General features: G+C 34.9%; 1 protein-coding gene across 1 annotated transcript; it reads left to right on the forward strand.

The window, feature by feature from the left end:
* The first annotated feature begins 14,425 nt into the window (after positions 1-14,425).
* Positions 14,426-15,828, forward strand: LOC120075976 (fasciclin-like arabinogalactan protein 3). Its single transcript, XM_039029740.2, has one exon. The coding sequence runs from the start codon at positions 14,798-14,800 to the stop codon at positions 15,701-15,703; it is 906 nt and encodes a 301-aa protein (XP_038885668.1). The 5' UTR covers positions 14,426-14,797; the 3' UTR covers positions 15,704-15,828.
* Positions 15,829-16,531: the final 703 nt, after the last annotated feature.

Below are 16,531 nucleotides of genomic sequence, written 5' to 3' on the forward strand. Positions count from 1 at the left end.
CCTTGTTCAAGATCCATAGTCAGTACTTAAGGGAACAACCTCTCTACTATCTCTAAATGCTGGTAGGAGTGAATTCCATATTGCACCTTATGTCTCCAGCTATTTACCCGGTCTTACGCCTGAAATGGGAGACTTATTAAGCCGGCGCTGTTGAGCCAATCCTCACCCCTGCAAATATGAGGATAATCCCGAATAAACAGGAGTTCATAGTTAGCTCAGGATTAAGGTAAAGTTACCTAGGTCATTGTTTTGAAATACTCAGTTTTAAACAGTAAACAATGTTATAAAGTAAGAGTTAGGGGTGTACATAGTTCGGGTTGGGAGAATTTTATGAACCAACCTGAAAATTCGGGTTGGCTAATAAGTTCATTTTTGGAGGGTCAACCCAACCCAACCCAACCCAAAATTTCTAGGTTGGACCGGGTTAGGTCACCGGTTCTGTCACACGATCACTTATCAATTGGCAAATGCTACACGATCGCCTACTAATGCTATACGATCGTTTACTAAATGCTATACGATCGCTTACCAATTGGCAAATGCTACACGATCGCCTACCAATGCTATACGATCGTCTACTAAATGCTATATGATCGCTTACCAAATGTTACACGATCGCTTAGCTTTGCTACACGATCACTGAGTAACAAAATGCTATACGATTGCCTACCCAATGCTATACGATCGCTTACCCAATGCTACACGATCGCTTACCAAATGCTACACGATTATTGAGTAACAAAATGCTATGCAATCGCCAATCTAATGCTATATGATCGCCTACCAAATGCTATACGATCGCTTACCAAATGCTACACGATCGCTGAGCTCGGCTACACGATCGTTGAGTAACAAAATGCTATACGATCGTCGATCCAATGCTATACGATCGCCTACCCAATGCTATACGATCGCTTACCAAATGCTACATGATCGTTGAATAATGCTATACGATTTGTCGGTTTTATGTTATATTTAAATGAAATATATATATTTGGATTGGCCCGACCCTGAAATGGGGTAACCCGAGACCCAACCTGAATTTAATATTTTTAAAAATTTTTAACCCAACCCAACCCAACCCTTGTGGTTTGGGTTGGGTAGTCCGGGTTGGTCGGGTTACCCGATTTTTTGAACATCCCTAGTAAGAGTGACTTATTTCCTGATCCGGTCTTATACAAACTCTTTGCACAAGATGCCTCCACTCACATGTCTCTACATGAATGATTCAGGATCACATCGTTTGCTCTAAATACAAAGTGCCTTATCTGTATACTAGAGACGTTTTGGTTATTTACTCGAACTTGATCCACTCTTATATCTCAAAATAAGATCCAAGTATTCATGTAATAGCCATGAATCTTAGTTTATTGGATTTAGTTTTTACAAGTACAATTTACATATTCAATAGTAGTTTTATTGAATAAACCTCAATAACTACTTTATTGCAAATAAAATATGTTTAATTTTACAAACTGCAAGTTTTAGGACATACAACCCAATATTTAAAGTGTAGATTTTTTTCCTTTTAGTACAAATGGAGTGAGGGTATTTGGACCACGAAGCTCTTTGTTTAGGGTTGTTTTCAACTTCTCTCCCCTAAAAAGATTGTATTATATAAGTGTTAGTACCTTAAATTTCATATTTTGTAAATAGGAATAAAAAGTTTTGTTCCACCAATTTTTAAAAAGTGTTTTGGATTTTAAATTACATTATTGATCATCCATTTGGTTACTTTGGGATGTAAAAAAATTGTTTCATGCACAAAATATTTGACACTATACAAAAAAAGAAAAAAGTTGAAATTTTGGAATGTGGTTCCTCACACATTATATGAATGTCACACAAGACGTCCTAGCAAAGTTAGAGACAACAACAAAGTAACATATAATAAATCAAGTATGAACACACAGAAGTTGGTAACCTAGTTTGACGATCAACCACTTACGTCTGGAGGCAGTGTACTCAGAAAAGATAATCCACTAATATATAAAAGTCAAACAATTTCAACATTGTACTTATCTATAAATAGCGAAAGTTACAGTGACCCACATAGAGCCCAAATTAGCCAATCACCTAGGCTCCCCCTAGATGTGAGACTCCCTCTAACTCGAACTTAGACTCCTTCTAAGTATGTAAATATTAGTGCAGTAACAGTTAGGCTCTCCCTAAGCGTGAGACTCCCTCTCACTTGAAGATATCTTTCCTTCTACTTGTGAACCCCCTTCACGTGTAGACTTAGGCTTTCCCTATGTCTTGAGAATTCCATTTTTGTTGAATAATAGCTCAGGCTCCCCCTGAGTATGGAGAAATCCTTCTCAATCAGCTTTATCTTAGGCTCCCTCTAAGACCAAATAAACCTTCGTGATTATGAAAACGCTCACTGTAAGAACAAATGAAGAGCATGACCCTACAAACAAAGTACAAAATCTTATTCTTCATTTTAATACAATGCAATAGGTATTCAGAAGAACTCCCACAACAATCTCACAAAATAATATATGCGACAACTCTAGTACGCAGACTTTTTGGACTTAAATAGCACATCGGAAAGATAAAAAATATTTTTATATATAATCGACAAATCATTAGAAAGGAAAACATCCCAGAGAAAATGTTCTGCAGAATAATTTAAATAAGAAAAGAAATATTATGTAGAGTTGACAACAGGAAGAACAACCTTTGAGACAAATACCCATAGAGACAAAAATGGAGACATCTTCTAAACATCTCAATGAACAAAGGTCGGGGAAACAAATATATATATGCAATATCACAAATCTAACACTTATATCATTCATTAAGTAAGAAACCTCATATTTGGAGGTATACAAAGGCAACTAATTCTCTAACTCTAATATTGCACAAAAACCTGTAACTATGAGTGATAATTGACGAGCATAAGTCACCACAAGATGACGCACAAAGAATATTGCGAACTTAGTTACATGATTCCAAAAGAATAATAATGGTAGATTATTATTCAAAAGTAGCTCAAGAAAAGGGTTGATCAAGCATGTTTTCAAGGAAGAGCTTGCAATACTAAAATAAGTTATTATATTATATGAATTGAATTAAAATGTATAAGTTGTAAAAATATACTTGGGATTCTTTTCTTATTCTTTAGTCCAATATATATATACATTTTTCTTACTTTAAATTTTAATGAGGTTCATAAAACAAATTATATGTTAGGGCAATATTTGGATTGATTAAGAATTTTTTTTTTTTTTTAAAAAAATCATTTTAATTTAAACATTTTATAAAAACTGTATAAAATAAATACATTCACGTGTTTGGTTACATTTTCTCAAACTTGTATTCACAAGTTTGTTTGATTTGCTATATACTCAAAGTGTTCTATTAAAATATTAAATCAATATAAAAGAAGACTATTGAATACTATGAACTGGTTGCCACAGTAATTGTCGAAGTTGGTTGTCGGAGTTAGTTGCATAGATGATTGTTGGAGTTAACTGTCAAAGATAGTAGTTGGAGCTAGTCAATAGAGGTGGTTGTTACCGAAATTGAGGGTCAGATGTGGTCTTCATTGAAGTTGGCCATGAAGAAATGAAGTTACTGAAAATATTGGAGAAGAGAATTGATTAGTTTAACCCCAAGGGTTAAAATACCCTTCCCCGCATTTTAACACACGCCCCGAACGTTGAGTGAGTTATTACAACCCACTCAATCCATTCCAAATTGGTGTCCTAAATGCTCCCTCAGTTCTTAAACTTAAATTTGTAATGATGTAATTTGTGTACTTCCAAACTTATAACAATTTAGCCTCTAAACTTTAATAAATATCATTTTGATCATTATACTTTACAATTTATAATGATTTAATATATAGATTTTAGTACATAACAATTTCATGGTCTTGTCTTAAAAAGAAAGTTATGCTATAATTTGGTGAAGGTTTAACCTAACTATACTAGGATTTCTCATAGACTAAATCATTATAAATTCCAAATCTTAAACGTCATTTTGGTCATTGTACTTTTAAATGACCAAAATTAATATATGTATATATATATATATATAGCGAAAGTTCAAATATCACTTTAGTCTTTGTCATTTCAATTTTTGTTCATTTTAATTCCTCTACTTTCAAAACATTCATTTCAGTTCCAATTTTTAACTTTGATTCATTTAATCTATGCACGAGGCCTTTGTTTTGGTCATTGTACCTTAAAAGATAATCCCTTTTGTCTTTTCATTTTCAACTTATCTCATTTCTTTTAATCAAAACCTTAGCATGACATTTTATTAGCTAGAATTTTTTAAAATGTAGTCATAAATTTGAATAATTGATTTCCATTGTGTATAAAATTTGTGTTTAAATTTTCAAATAAGAATGAAAATGCTACATGACCAAAACAAATATTTTGAAGCTACACAAACTAATATAAATAAAAGTTAAATATATATATTGGGATCAAAATGAACCCGCCAAAAGTACAAATCACAATAAAATTTAAAATTAATAATTTGAAGTTAATTGTTTGTAATTGAAATTGATTGAATAATAATAATGACTATATATGAAAAAAAATGTGAACATGAGTCCAAGATTTGTAAAGGAAAGGCTCTTGAAACCATTTTTTAAATAGAAATTTAACAACAAAAGACTAATTATAAGATGGATTTAAAATATAGAAGTTTAGATATTTGAAAATAAGTAACTAAAATGGAACAAAACCCTCAAACTAAAAAGACCCCAATGGTGGCAAAAAAAAAAAAAAAAAAAAAAAAAAAAACCAAATGGCATTTTAATCGGAAAAAAAGTTTTTGAAACTACTAAAAATAGGTGATTAATATTTCAAGAACAAAAACAAAACTAAAATTAAAGCCACATTCGTTTATAGTTTATTTATTTATTTATTTCATTTTTAAAATTTATACTTGTTCCTCAGAGTTTAGTTATCATAGTTTTCGTCTTTCTTGAATAAATATTTGAATATTTGGTTTTCTTTGGATACAATTCTTTTTTAAAATTTTAAAATTTTGTTTGATTTTTTAAATAGGAAAGAATGTGGACAAAACAATAAATAAATTTAAGGATAATTATTAAACAAAGTCATTGTTGGGATTGGTATCCTAATTCTCCCGGTGGTCTCGTAGTTTGTAAACATTTTGTACACACATTGTTATTAATAAAATAAATATTATTTTATTTGCATTTACTCATATCCAATAAACTAAGATCCGTGGTTATTTTATGTAACTTAAGCATGCATGTAAGACATACAAGTGGATCATGCCTTAAGTAATAACCTAAATGATCTGTAATATAAGGATAAAGGAGGGATACCTTATCCTGGTGACACTATGGATACGACCCGCTTTGTAGGTATTTACAAGTATTGTAAAATGCTACAAATGGTTCGATCCTGACCATTCAAGTGGAGACATGCGAGCGGGGGTGTCCTATACAAAGAGTTTATATAAGACCGGGCCACGAGATGATTAGTCTCTTTATATAACATCGTTGATAATTGAGATTTACATTTCACTAAAATGACCATAGGTGACATGACCTTAATCCTGGGTGTTTTGGAACTCCTGCCTATGAGGGCGATCCTTTGATTAGTATGGTTGAGAGTGACCAAATTGTCAACTCAACAAGCCTACCTTTTTGAGAATTCGTCTGATTGGGGAGCTGGGAACTCAGTTTCACAAGATGGAATTCACTCATTCCCTGAAGCAGGGGTAAGTAGATAATTTGCTTCCTTAAAGGCTGATTCCGGGTCTTGAACATAGTGGTCACACCCTCTCTTTGGAAGAGAGGACTTAGTCATAGTAGGACTATGACTTATTGTTCAAGAGGAATCAATGGTACTTAAGGAGTTAGATGTAACTACAGGAGCAAAATGGTAAATTGGTCCAGTTGTACTTACGAGCGATTTGTGAAGGGTTATCGTGCTGTTGATTGGTTATATGGACATAAAAATATATCTGTAGTGCGAAAAGTGCAGCTTTCGGTCTTTAGTAGAGTGCCCGACAGTTAACGGATGATGGATCTCGTGACTAAATAGTTTAGTCAGTTATTCACATACCGTTGGAGCTTCAAGCTATAAGTCCATGAGGTTCCCTTGATAGCTCAATGGGTTCAAGTTGAGAATCAGATTTTGGGTTAGTTTGAAATGTTCAAATTAACAAAAGAAAATTCAATTATATGTGATATAATTGGTGTGATGTATTAGATACATTAATTTGGAAGATTTAATATAAATATGATTTATATTAAGTACCATAAAATAGAAAAAAGACTATGGTTTATTTGTTTCATATGATGAAATATTGAAACTATAGGTTATAAATATAATATGATAAGTTGGTTATCATATTTATTTATAATATATTAATTATATGATAATTAAATCATTTTCTCTAATAACCGAATTGAGTGGGAGGTTATTGGAAGTTTTATGGTAACCATAAGATAAAAGAAAAATTGTTTTCCAAATTTAGTAGTTGATTCCATTCGGGAAATTCTCACAGAAAAAGCTATCAAGTAAAAAGAGTTTTTACTAAGCGATAGTGTTGACAGAGTCTACACGATCATCTAAGAGTTAACTATCTGATAGTTACTCTTTTGATTGTTGCTAAACGATTGAGTAGCAAAGTCTATGCGATAGGCTTCGTTTTACTAAATGATCGAGTACATCGTCTATGCGATAGACAACTTCATATCTCCCACTTACTCGATCGTCTACTCGATCGCATACCTCTTGTATTCCTCAATCTAAGATCATACAGAGCTCACAACTCTTGGATTCTCACACCGAGAATACCAAGGTAACACTTGTGGCGGTGTTCTACATTCGTTTGTGAATCGAGTTGGACTCGATTGGGTTTGAGGAGCATTCAGACGTTCGTGGAGGCTGTGTTTGTGTTCGTGCTGTTATTGTTTCTATTTGTTGCATTAGAGTGTTGCTGTGAATGCATTGTAGACTGATCGAGGGATACTTGAAAAATGGTTCTTCAAAGGTACACATACTCTATCCCTTGAATGCTATTGAAGCATGCTGTAATTTCTGTATTTGCATAACTTGTATGTTTCCGGTTATGACTATAATCGTTATGTTCATTCTGAATGGAATTTGGAATGATCCACTTCCATTGCTCATGGAGATCTCTGTTTGTGATTTCCTTCAGTCATAACGTAGTTCAAAAGATTTTTTTTGGACTGTTCACCTTTTAAGCTCATGTAGACCAGGAGCACCCTGCAGTTTATACTCTTATGATAAGGAGTTTTATTTTTTTTATTCATCTTTTAAGTTCATGTGGGCTAGGAGCAACATGAATTTTAGGTTCATGCGATAAAGATCTTCTACATTTAAACTTTAGAAGCTCTTATTTCATCATGGCTTTGATTATCCTCTTCATTTGTAGGATTCTTCAATATAATGAGCTTTAGCTTCACCATCAAGGAACCTTCTGTATTTATATCAACTGATAACTTCCTCTTCCTGCGTGAAAGGACATGACTGTAAATCTTCTCGTCGTTATTTTCTTCATGAAATGGTCTTGTCTTCAAGGTTTTCATCTTTCTTTTATGCTGATCGCTTGTCATCTTAAGACGATCAAAAGTATATGTTGAAGGTCGAACTTTCTTTGATGTGAAGATACATAGCCTCTTGAAGGCTGAAGTTCAAATGGTAGTAAACGTTGGACATTGGCTTTCTTCTTCGATCATGGCCATACTTAATCTTTGGAAGACTGAAGATCGAGTAGTTGAAGGCTTGATACGATCGAAGACAGAAATTCTTTACTCAATTTCTTTTGAATCATCGATTTCTTCAGTAGTTATAAGATTATTGTTGTCTTCTGCTATGCTGATCATGTGACATGCAATAACTTCTGATACTTCATCTGGATGATTATCGAGGAAGCTTCTTGGGAGAAATTCTACCAAAGTTATCGATCGTCGAAGTTGAAGGAAATCTCGTCATCTTCCATAGCAGGCTTAGGCTTCCATGTCTTCTTTAGGCTTCCATGCCTTCTTTTTTCCTTTCTCGAAGTTGAAGGAAATCCTTGTCTTCTTCCTTAGCAGGTTTAGGCTTCCATGTCTTCTTTTTTCCTTTCTTTTTATGAGTCTATTCTTTCTTCTATAGCTTTGATAGGAGCGCGACTCTTTTTGGGTGGAATTTGGCTGTCTTCTTTTTCGATGAGTCACAGCTATCCATCCTTCGTTGTCATCTTTAACAGGATCATCTTTGCTTTGGAAATATGTTGTTAGAATCTCTTGTTGGAACCGAATGACTATAAGCTCAAAGGTCCCACACTGGATGAAACTTTCTCTTTGATCATAAGACATAAACGGTGTTGGAACACTTGAAGTCACCAGTACTGCAGCCTGGTTAGTTTGAGCCACTTCATCCAACTCGAGATCAATCTTCTTTTCACAAGCTAACTTTAGGATTAGCTCCTTCAACACAAAACATTTTTCAACTGGGTGACTGACGACTTGATGATATTTGCAGTAGTTGGGGTCATTGACCTTCCCTAACTACTTCGGTCGCTTGTACTTTGCATTTGAATGAGTTGTTTCTCTAATAGTTATTCCAACATGTCTGCCACAACAGAGTTAGGGAATGGATAAACCTTATCCTGTCTTTCTTTAAGAGTTGGGTGACACTTTTTACCGACATCATGCCTTCTTTCAAACTTTGTTTTCTTTTCCTTTGGAGAAAAAATTCAGGGGGGTCACATGCACGACCATAGATTCTTTTGTGGCACTGTTCACTATCTTTTCAGTGCCTTTGGTTTCATTCTTATATTTTCTCCCTTCAGAGACTAGGAAAGCTTTAATTCCCCTGTTGGTGATGCTTAGCTCCATATCATGAGCGCGTGTCGCCAATTCCTCAAATAAACGAGGTTTTATTCCCAGTAGAATATAGAGAAGCTCCTAGTGCATGCCTTGGGTATATATCTCCACTGCGGATAACTCTAATAGTTTATCTTTGCAATCCAGAATCATAGCTCTCCATCGGTTGATGTAGTCGATGACCGACTCTCTCTCCCTTCTTTAGTACTTGTCAGCTCCATCATGCTGACGATACGCCTTGTGCTATAAAAGTGGTTGAGGAACTCTCTTTCCAACTCTTCCCAACTATCAATTGCTTCTGACTCTAGACCAGTATACCAATCGAAAGCATTTTCTTTCAAGGTACGGACAAACTGCTTGACTAGCCGGTCTCTTCTGGTTCATGCATTTTCGTAGGTTTCAATGAAGTGAGCAACATGTTGTAGTATTCAGCTGACATTCTCAGGTTGTCGATTCTCTTGATGTATGGTTTGGAGTACATAAAAGAAGATTGTGAAGGTCCTCTGTACTGAGCACTTATGGAGTTTGTAATCACATCCTGCCACTGTTTAAACCGATAAGGAGGCGATAGAGGTAGATTGTTGCAACTAGTTCTTCTGTAACACAATTTTCCTTTTATCATTGGCTTTGATAGTAGAAGTTTGACTCAACTCAGCAATTTCTCAAGCCTGCATTTGATTTCTTAAAGCAGAGATTTCATGATCTCGCCCCTCAATGAATTTCATTAAGAGATTTATCTTCCTTTCCATCTCTGCCATGGCCAACCTAGCCATCACATCAGGCATCATGACAGACACTACATCTGAAGGAAATCGGATCTGAGATTTCTATGAGCAGCGGAAGAAAGATAATTCCAAATCACAATCATGAATGAACAATACATTTATTGTCGACTTCAAACAAATAGTTATACAATTCATACAGAAATTACAGCATGAAAAATACAAATGCACAATGAGAAAAACTCTACGCACATTTGAAGATGCGTCTCCACGCTCCTCTGTGCACGATCACTCGAACAGCCACAACCTCGAACGCTCGATCTACACGACCGCAACACCGCAACGAACATAGCACGAACACTTCGTGCTCATTCTCAACGATCGACTCGGTCACGAACTCCTCAGCGACACGAACGGCCTCCACAGCACCACAAACGGCCTCTAAAAAACCTTGACGGTGTCAAGTTGAGTCTGATACCACCAACAAGGCTACCTTGGTATTCTCGGTGTGAGAATCCAGAGGGTGGGCTCTGTTCAGACTTGGAATGAGGCAGACGAAGAAGGAAACACCGATCGCGTACACGACTGGGCAAGTGGGAGATGGCTTAGACCTATCATATAGGTCGATGCCCGATCGTTTAGATAAAGCTATACGATCGTTTAGCTTGGTCTGTTGCCTACAGACTCTATACGATCGTATACTTTGGGCAAGCGATCGTCTAGCAAAACTATGCGATTGTTTAATAAATACTACACGATCGTTTAGCTCGCCACTGCACGATCGTTTAGCTCGCCCAGCCGTCATTTAGTAAATCCGTATTTACTTGACGACTACCATGAGATCTCCTTTTTTCGCCGAGAGAAATCTCAAAACCTTTTATGAAAACTTTTGTAAAAACTTCTTTTTGAAAATAGGAAAATCAGTTTCCTTTTAAACTCACGGTTACCATGAATTCAATAGCCACCCACTCACTTGGTTATTAAAGAAAAAGAATTAATTATCCAATAATTAATATTATTATAAATATAAATGATAACCAACTTATCATACTATATTTATAACCTATAGTTTTAATATTTCATCTCATGAAGCATATAAACCATAGTTCTTTTTCTATTCCATGGTACTTAATGTAAATCTCATTTACATCAATCCTCCACTAGATGTATCTCATCGATTATATCATATATAATCAAAATACCTCTTGTTAATTTGAACATTTCAAATCAACACCAAGAACTGATCCTTAACTAAATTTATTGAACTACCAAGGGGACCTCATGGACCTGTAGCTCGAAGCTCCAACGGTACGTGAATAACTGACTAAACTCTTTAGTCATGGGATCCACCATCCGTTAACTTCCAGACACTCTACTAAAGACCGACAATTGAACTCTCCTTACCACAAATATATTATGTGTCTATCTTAACTAATCAGCAGTGCGACAACCCTTCACAGATCGCTTGTAAGTACAACTGGGCCAATAACCGTTATGCCCCTGTAGTTACATCTGTCTCCTTAAGTACTACTGATCCCTCTAATGAACATAAGACTTGAGTCTTCTCTTCCAAAAAGAAGCTGTGGCCACTATGTTCAAGCCCCAGAATCAGCCCTTAAGGGAGCAATCTCTTTACTTATCCCTACTTCGGGCAAGGAGTGAATTCTATCTTGTGGACTGAATTCCCAGCTCCCAGATCAGACAAGTCCCCAAAAAGGTAGGCATGTTGAGTTGGCAATCTGGCCACTCTCACCCATACTAATCAAAGGACCACCCTCAAAGGCAAGAGTTCCCAAAACACTCAGGATTGAGGTCGTGTCACCTATGGTCATTTAGGTGAGATGCAAGTCTCTAGTATTAACGACGTTATATACAAAGTCTAGTCATCTCGTGGTCCAGGTCTTATACAAACTCTTTGTATAGGATACCCCCACTCGCACATCTTCACATGAATAGTCAGGATCAACCATCTGTAGTAGTTTACAATACTTGCAAACTTCTACAAAGCGGGCTGTATCCGTAGTGTCACCAGGACCAGGTATCCCACCTTGATCCTCATACTAAAGACCTATTTAGGTTATCACTTAAGGCATGATCCACTTGTATATCACATATACACGCTTAAGTTCACATAAGATAACCAAAAAGCTTTGTTTATTGGATATGAGTAAATTCCGAAATTAAATAACACTTATTTTATTCATTGCACAATGTGTATCTTTACAAAACAACGAGACTTCGGGAGAATTAGGACACCAATCCCAACAACGTCAAGGTATGATTCTTCATTTTATTGGTCAGAATCAGAGGTAGAGTTGTCAAACAAGGGATTTTCTCTTATGAAAATCCCGCCTTTAGAAGATTCTGTCAGTTGTTCCCAGATTTTCTCTACGATGACAGAATCTTGTTCTTGCTCCTACAGGATCTCTTTTGAACGACTACAGGTGACAAATCATGTGTAGGTGTTGCTTGCAGCAGTTGCTTTGGATGCAACTTTCTTTGGTGCCATTAGTTTTCTTGAATGTTGAGAGAGAGATGAGAGGTAGAGATGTTTCATGTCAATTTGTGCACATGAGGTTTTTGGAGAAACTTACTTCGTGGAATTTGAATTTTTGTATTTGTTTTGACTTCAGTATAGCAATTATAATCTCTAATATATAATTCTTTGATGCATTTAAAATAAACTTTAATCTTTAAGTTGATTTATTTTGTTGGATGATCGACTTTTGGACTCGTTGATCTTCTTGGATGATCGACCTTTGAGCTTATTGATCTTTTTAAATGATCAGCCTTTGGACTTGTTGATCTTCTTGAATGATCGATTTTTGGGTTGGTTGAACTTCTTGGATGATCGGTCTTTGGGCTTGATGATCTTCTTGGATGATCGACCTTTGGGCTTGTTGATCCTCTTGGATGATTGACCTTTGGGCTTGATGATCTTCTTGGAGGATCAATGTTCGTACGAGACTTTCGAAGAAACGTATTTCGTGGAGTTTAACTAAAGTTGTTGTAGATGTTAATGTTGATGCAATGTGATGTGGTTCGATCTCTAGTACTTGATCATCTGATTCTCTCTCAATTGAATGCGTATGCTTGACTTGAAGAAGCAGAACGCGTGATTTTCTTGAAGTCTTGGAAGGACTTGTGTGCAGCTTCAGAAGTCTAGGAGTCTTCTGATTGTTGGGAGAATTCTCTTTGGACTCTCTGGAATCTAAAATTGCTGACTCCCACAAATGAAGAGAGATCCTTTATTTATATAGTTCTCTGGTGGGTTTCGTGGGCTTGGTTGGTGCATGAGTCTGGCCCTTGGGCCTACTTTGGCCTTTGAGCTAAATTAAGCCCATTTTAAGGCTAAATTAAGCCCATTTTGGGCTCAAGTTTAGCCCAAATTATAATATCAAATTGGCCAAAATTAATTTCACTCAATCCAACGTTTGTGACGAAAACACGTGGTATTATCGAAGTTTGCCAATTTATGTCTTCAACTTCAATTTGAGGACACATGTTAACTTCTAATTGGTCCCATGTTCAATTATTTGGAGTTTCGTCATTAATTTAGTGAATGACGTGACAATTTGTGATTGGTCTAAAATCTCTCATTCAACCATAATTTCTATACAAAAAAAAAAAAAAATGTGAATATGAGCCCAAGATTTGTAAAGGAAAGGCTCCTTGAAACCACCTTTTTTTTATAATAGAAATTTAACAACAAAAGACTAACTATAAGATGTATGGAAAATATGGCTAAGCTTAGACCTTAGAAAATACATAACCAAAATGGAACAAAACCATCAAACTTAAAAGACCCAGATAGTTGCCTTAAAAAAAAAATCCAAATGGCATTTTAACAAAAAAAAAAAAGTTGATAAAACTACTAAAAATAGAGGTTTAATATTTCGAGAACAAAAACAAAACTAAAATTAAAGTCACATTCGTTTTTAGTTTTTTTATTTTCATTTTTGAAATTTATACTTGTGCCTCATTATTTAGATCCCGTTTGGTGACTATTTTGTTTTTTTATTTTTGTTTTTAGAAATTTAGCCTATATCATCCACATACCATGATTTGTATCTTTATTAAATACAATGATTGAATTCTTAGTCAAAGTCCTAAAATAAAAACAACTTTTTGAAAACAATTTTTTTTAGTTCTCAAAATTTAAATTAGTTTTTAAACCATTGGTGAAAAGTAGATAACAAACAAAGAAATTTGGAGGTGAAAGTAGTGCCCATAGGTTTAATTTTTATTTTTTTAAAAAGACAAAATGGTTCCTAAACGAGACCTTAGTTATATAATTTTCGTTTTTCTTAAAGAAATATTTGAATATTTGGTTTTTTGTCGATATATTTTTGTTTAATTTTCAAATTTTGATTTGATTTTTTAAAAACGGGTAGAATGTGGACAAAATAACAAATAAATTTAAGGACCATCAATGGAAAAATATAAGTTGCACTTAACCAAATGCTCCATTTTTCTTGAACATAATAAAAATAAAATTTAAAAATTCAATTGATTTTTTTTTATACGGGATATTTTTATCAGGTTAAGCTTGGGCTACATAATAAATAGGTGGCACCAAATTTTTTTACCAATACTTAGGTTAAACCTAAGCTACACCAAGTTCCATACTCCTTTTTTTTTTTTCCATTAAAAAAAATTGCTTTTTTTAGAAAATTAATCGGTGCCAATTTTTAATTGAATACAAAAAGGATGCATCATAGATGAGTGCGTTATTTTTCGATTTTTTCCCTAAATTTAAAGGTGAAAAGATGAAAAGTAAGATTTATACCCTAATTTATTTTAAAAAAAAAACTAAAAAAAAAATTATCAAACCAAACCTAAATTTTCCACTTAAGACAGCAAATGCATTAGAAAAATCTTCTATAATTTTCATATTCATGATCTGTTTCATGAAAAACAGGATTCAAACTACAAAATTAATATACTAAATATAGTGAGGGATTGAACACATACCCATTCTAATCTTCCAACTCCAAACAACAATATGCTTTTGAATTGGTATTAATTCTTAAGAGAAATTCACTCCCAACCAATACAACAACAATAATAATTCTTCAATCCCTCCCTATAAATCAATCCCTCCATCCCCTTTCTTCTTCAACAGAGATAAAGACAAAGAAGAGGCTTCATTAAAGGTTTCCTTTATTTTTTTTTTCTTTTTTGGATTTGCAAAAGAAATCCCAAAAAAAAGAAAAAAAGAAAAAAAAATTTAAAATTACCAATGATGAAAAATAAAAACCCTAGCCCCTCTTCTTCTGTCCTCTCTTTCACTTTATTTCTTCTCTTCTTCTTCCTCTTCTCTTCTTCCTCCTCTGTTTCAGCCTTCAACATCACAAGACTCCTAAATCAATTCCCTGAATTTGGAGCTTTCAATGAATACCTCACAAAAACTCATCTCTTCGAACAAATCAATACTCGTCAAACCATCACCGTTCTCGCTCTCGATAACGCCACCGTCTCTGCCATCGCCGGAAATTCTTTAGATGTTATTAAACAGATTCTCGGAGCTCATGTTATTCTTGATTATTACGATGTTGCAAAGATGAAGAAGCTTTCAACTGATAAAACTACTGTACTTACTACTATGTTTCAATCCACTGGCGACGCTGTGAATCAGCAAGGTTTCTTGAAAATTGTTCTTAATAAAAGAGGTCAAATCGAATTCGGATCTGCAGCCAAAGGCGCTCCTCTTAGTGCTAAGCTTGTGAAACCTGTTGCTTCTCAGCCTTATAATATCTCTGTTTTGCAAGTTAGTGCTCCCATTGTGATCCCTGGCATTGGTGTTTACAATTTGCCGCCTCCTGCTCCTGAAGCACCGTATGTAGCGCCGGTTGAGGCTCCGGGTCCGTCAGCTGATGCTCCGGCGCCGGCGGATGATGATGATGCTGCTGATTCCCCGTCTGATGCTCCTTCACCGGCGTCCAAGGCACCGGAACCGGCGGCGGATGCGCCTGATGCACCGGTGAGTTCTCCTCCGAAGATGGCTGATGAGGATGATGCAGATGCACCGGGTCCAGCCGATGACGCTGCCGCGTCGGACGATTCGACTTCGGAGGGTTCACGGGGACAAATCGGAGGCGCCGGAGTTGTGGTGGCTGGATTGGTGGCTCTTTGGTTGAATTTCTAAATAAAAAATGTAAACGAATTGAAAAAGAAGATAAGATCAGATTAGGATCGGAAGAATCGGTAGGATTGTTTTATATATGCGGAGATTTTTTTCTCCAAATGCAATGCCGAGACCTATCGAACAAATTGCATAAGTCTATATGAAAATGAAAAGAACAAAATAAAAAAAATAAAAAAAAAAAGAAAAAGAAAGAAGAAGAAAAAGAAATCCAATAACATATTTATGATAAAATCATTCACTGTGTGAGCAAAAATTATTTTCTTAATCTAATACAAATCCCAAACCACTCCATTGATTCAGTTTTATGGATTAGGAAAGGGCAAACAAAATCCCATCTCAGTTAGAGAAGGAAATGATCACCACCTATATAAGTAAAGCTTTTTGGATACTTTCAAAAGTAAAGTTACGAAGGTTTGGTTATACAAAAATATGTTTTTTTTTTTTAATGATAAAACATACCTATTTATTATTACTTTGTTGGCAAATTACACAAATCACCTATAGTTGTAATTACATTCTTAAATCATTCAATGGTAAAAATTGAGTTCTTAAACTATAAGTGTTAAAATTGGATCTTCTTTCAAATTTACAATCATTGTAGAAATTGAACTCACAAATGATAAACAACCCTCAAACTACTATCATACTTATACCTCGTTTTTTTACTTTGTAGTTTTCCATACACTAAATACATATGGATACACAGATTAAATGTCAGTGTACTTGTGTGCTTACAAACTAATGTATGCAAGAATACAATAATATATTGTAATGCTAATATAGAAGTTAATGTAGGCAACAATTCAATTCCACTGTTAAACAGGTGTT

This window comes from Benincasa hispida, chromosome 4, assembly GCF_027475165.1.
Source record: "Benincasa hispida cultivar pf3 chromosome 4, pf3_genome.v1.1, whole genome shotgun sequence".
In the NCBI taxonomy this organism is placed as follows: domain Eukaryota; kingdom Viridiplantae; phylum Streptophyta; class Magnoliopsida; order Cucurbitales; family Cucurbitaceae; genus Benincasa; species Benincasa hispida.

Excerpts from the sequence above, each read along its gene's own strand:
- LOC120075976 (XM_039029740.2), top strand. The coding sequence starts at position 14,798 with ATGATGAAAAATAAAAACCCTAGCCCCTCTTCTTCTGTCCTCTCTTTC.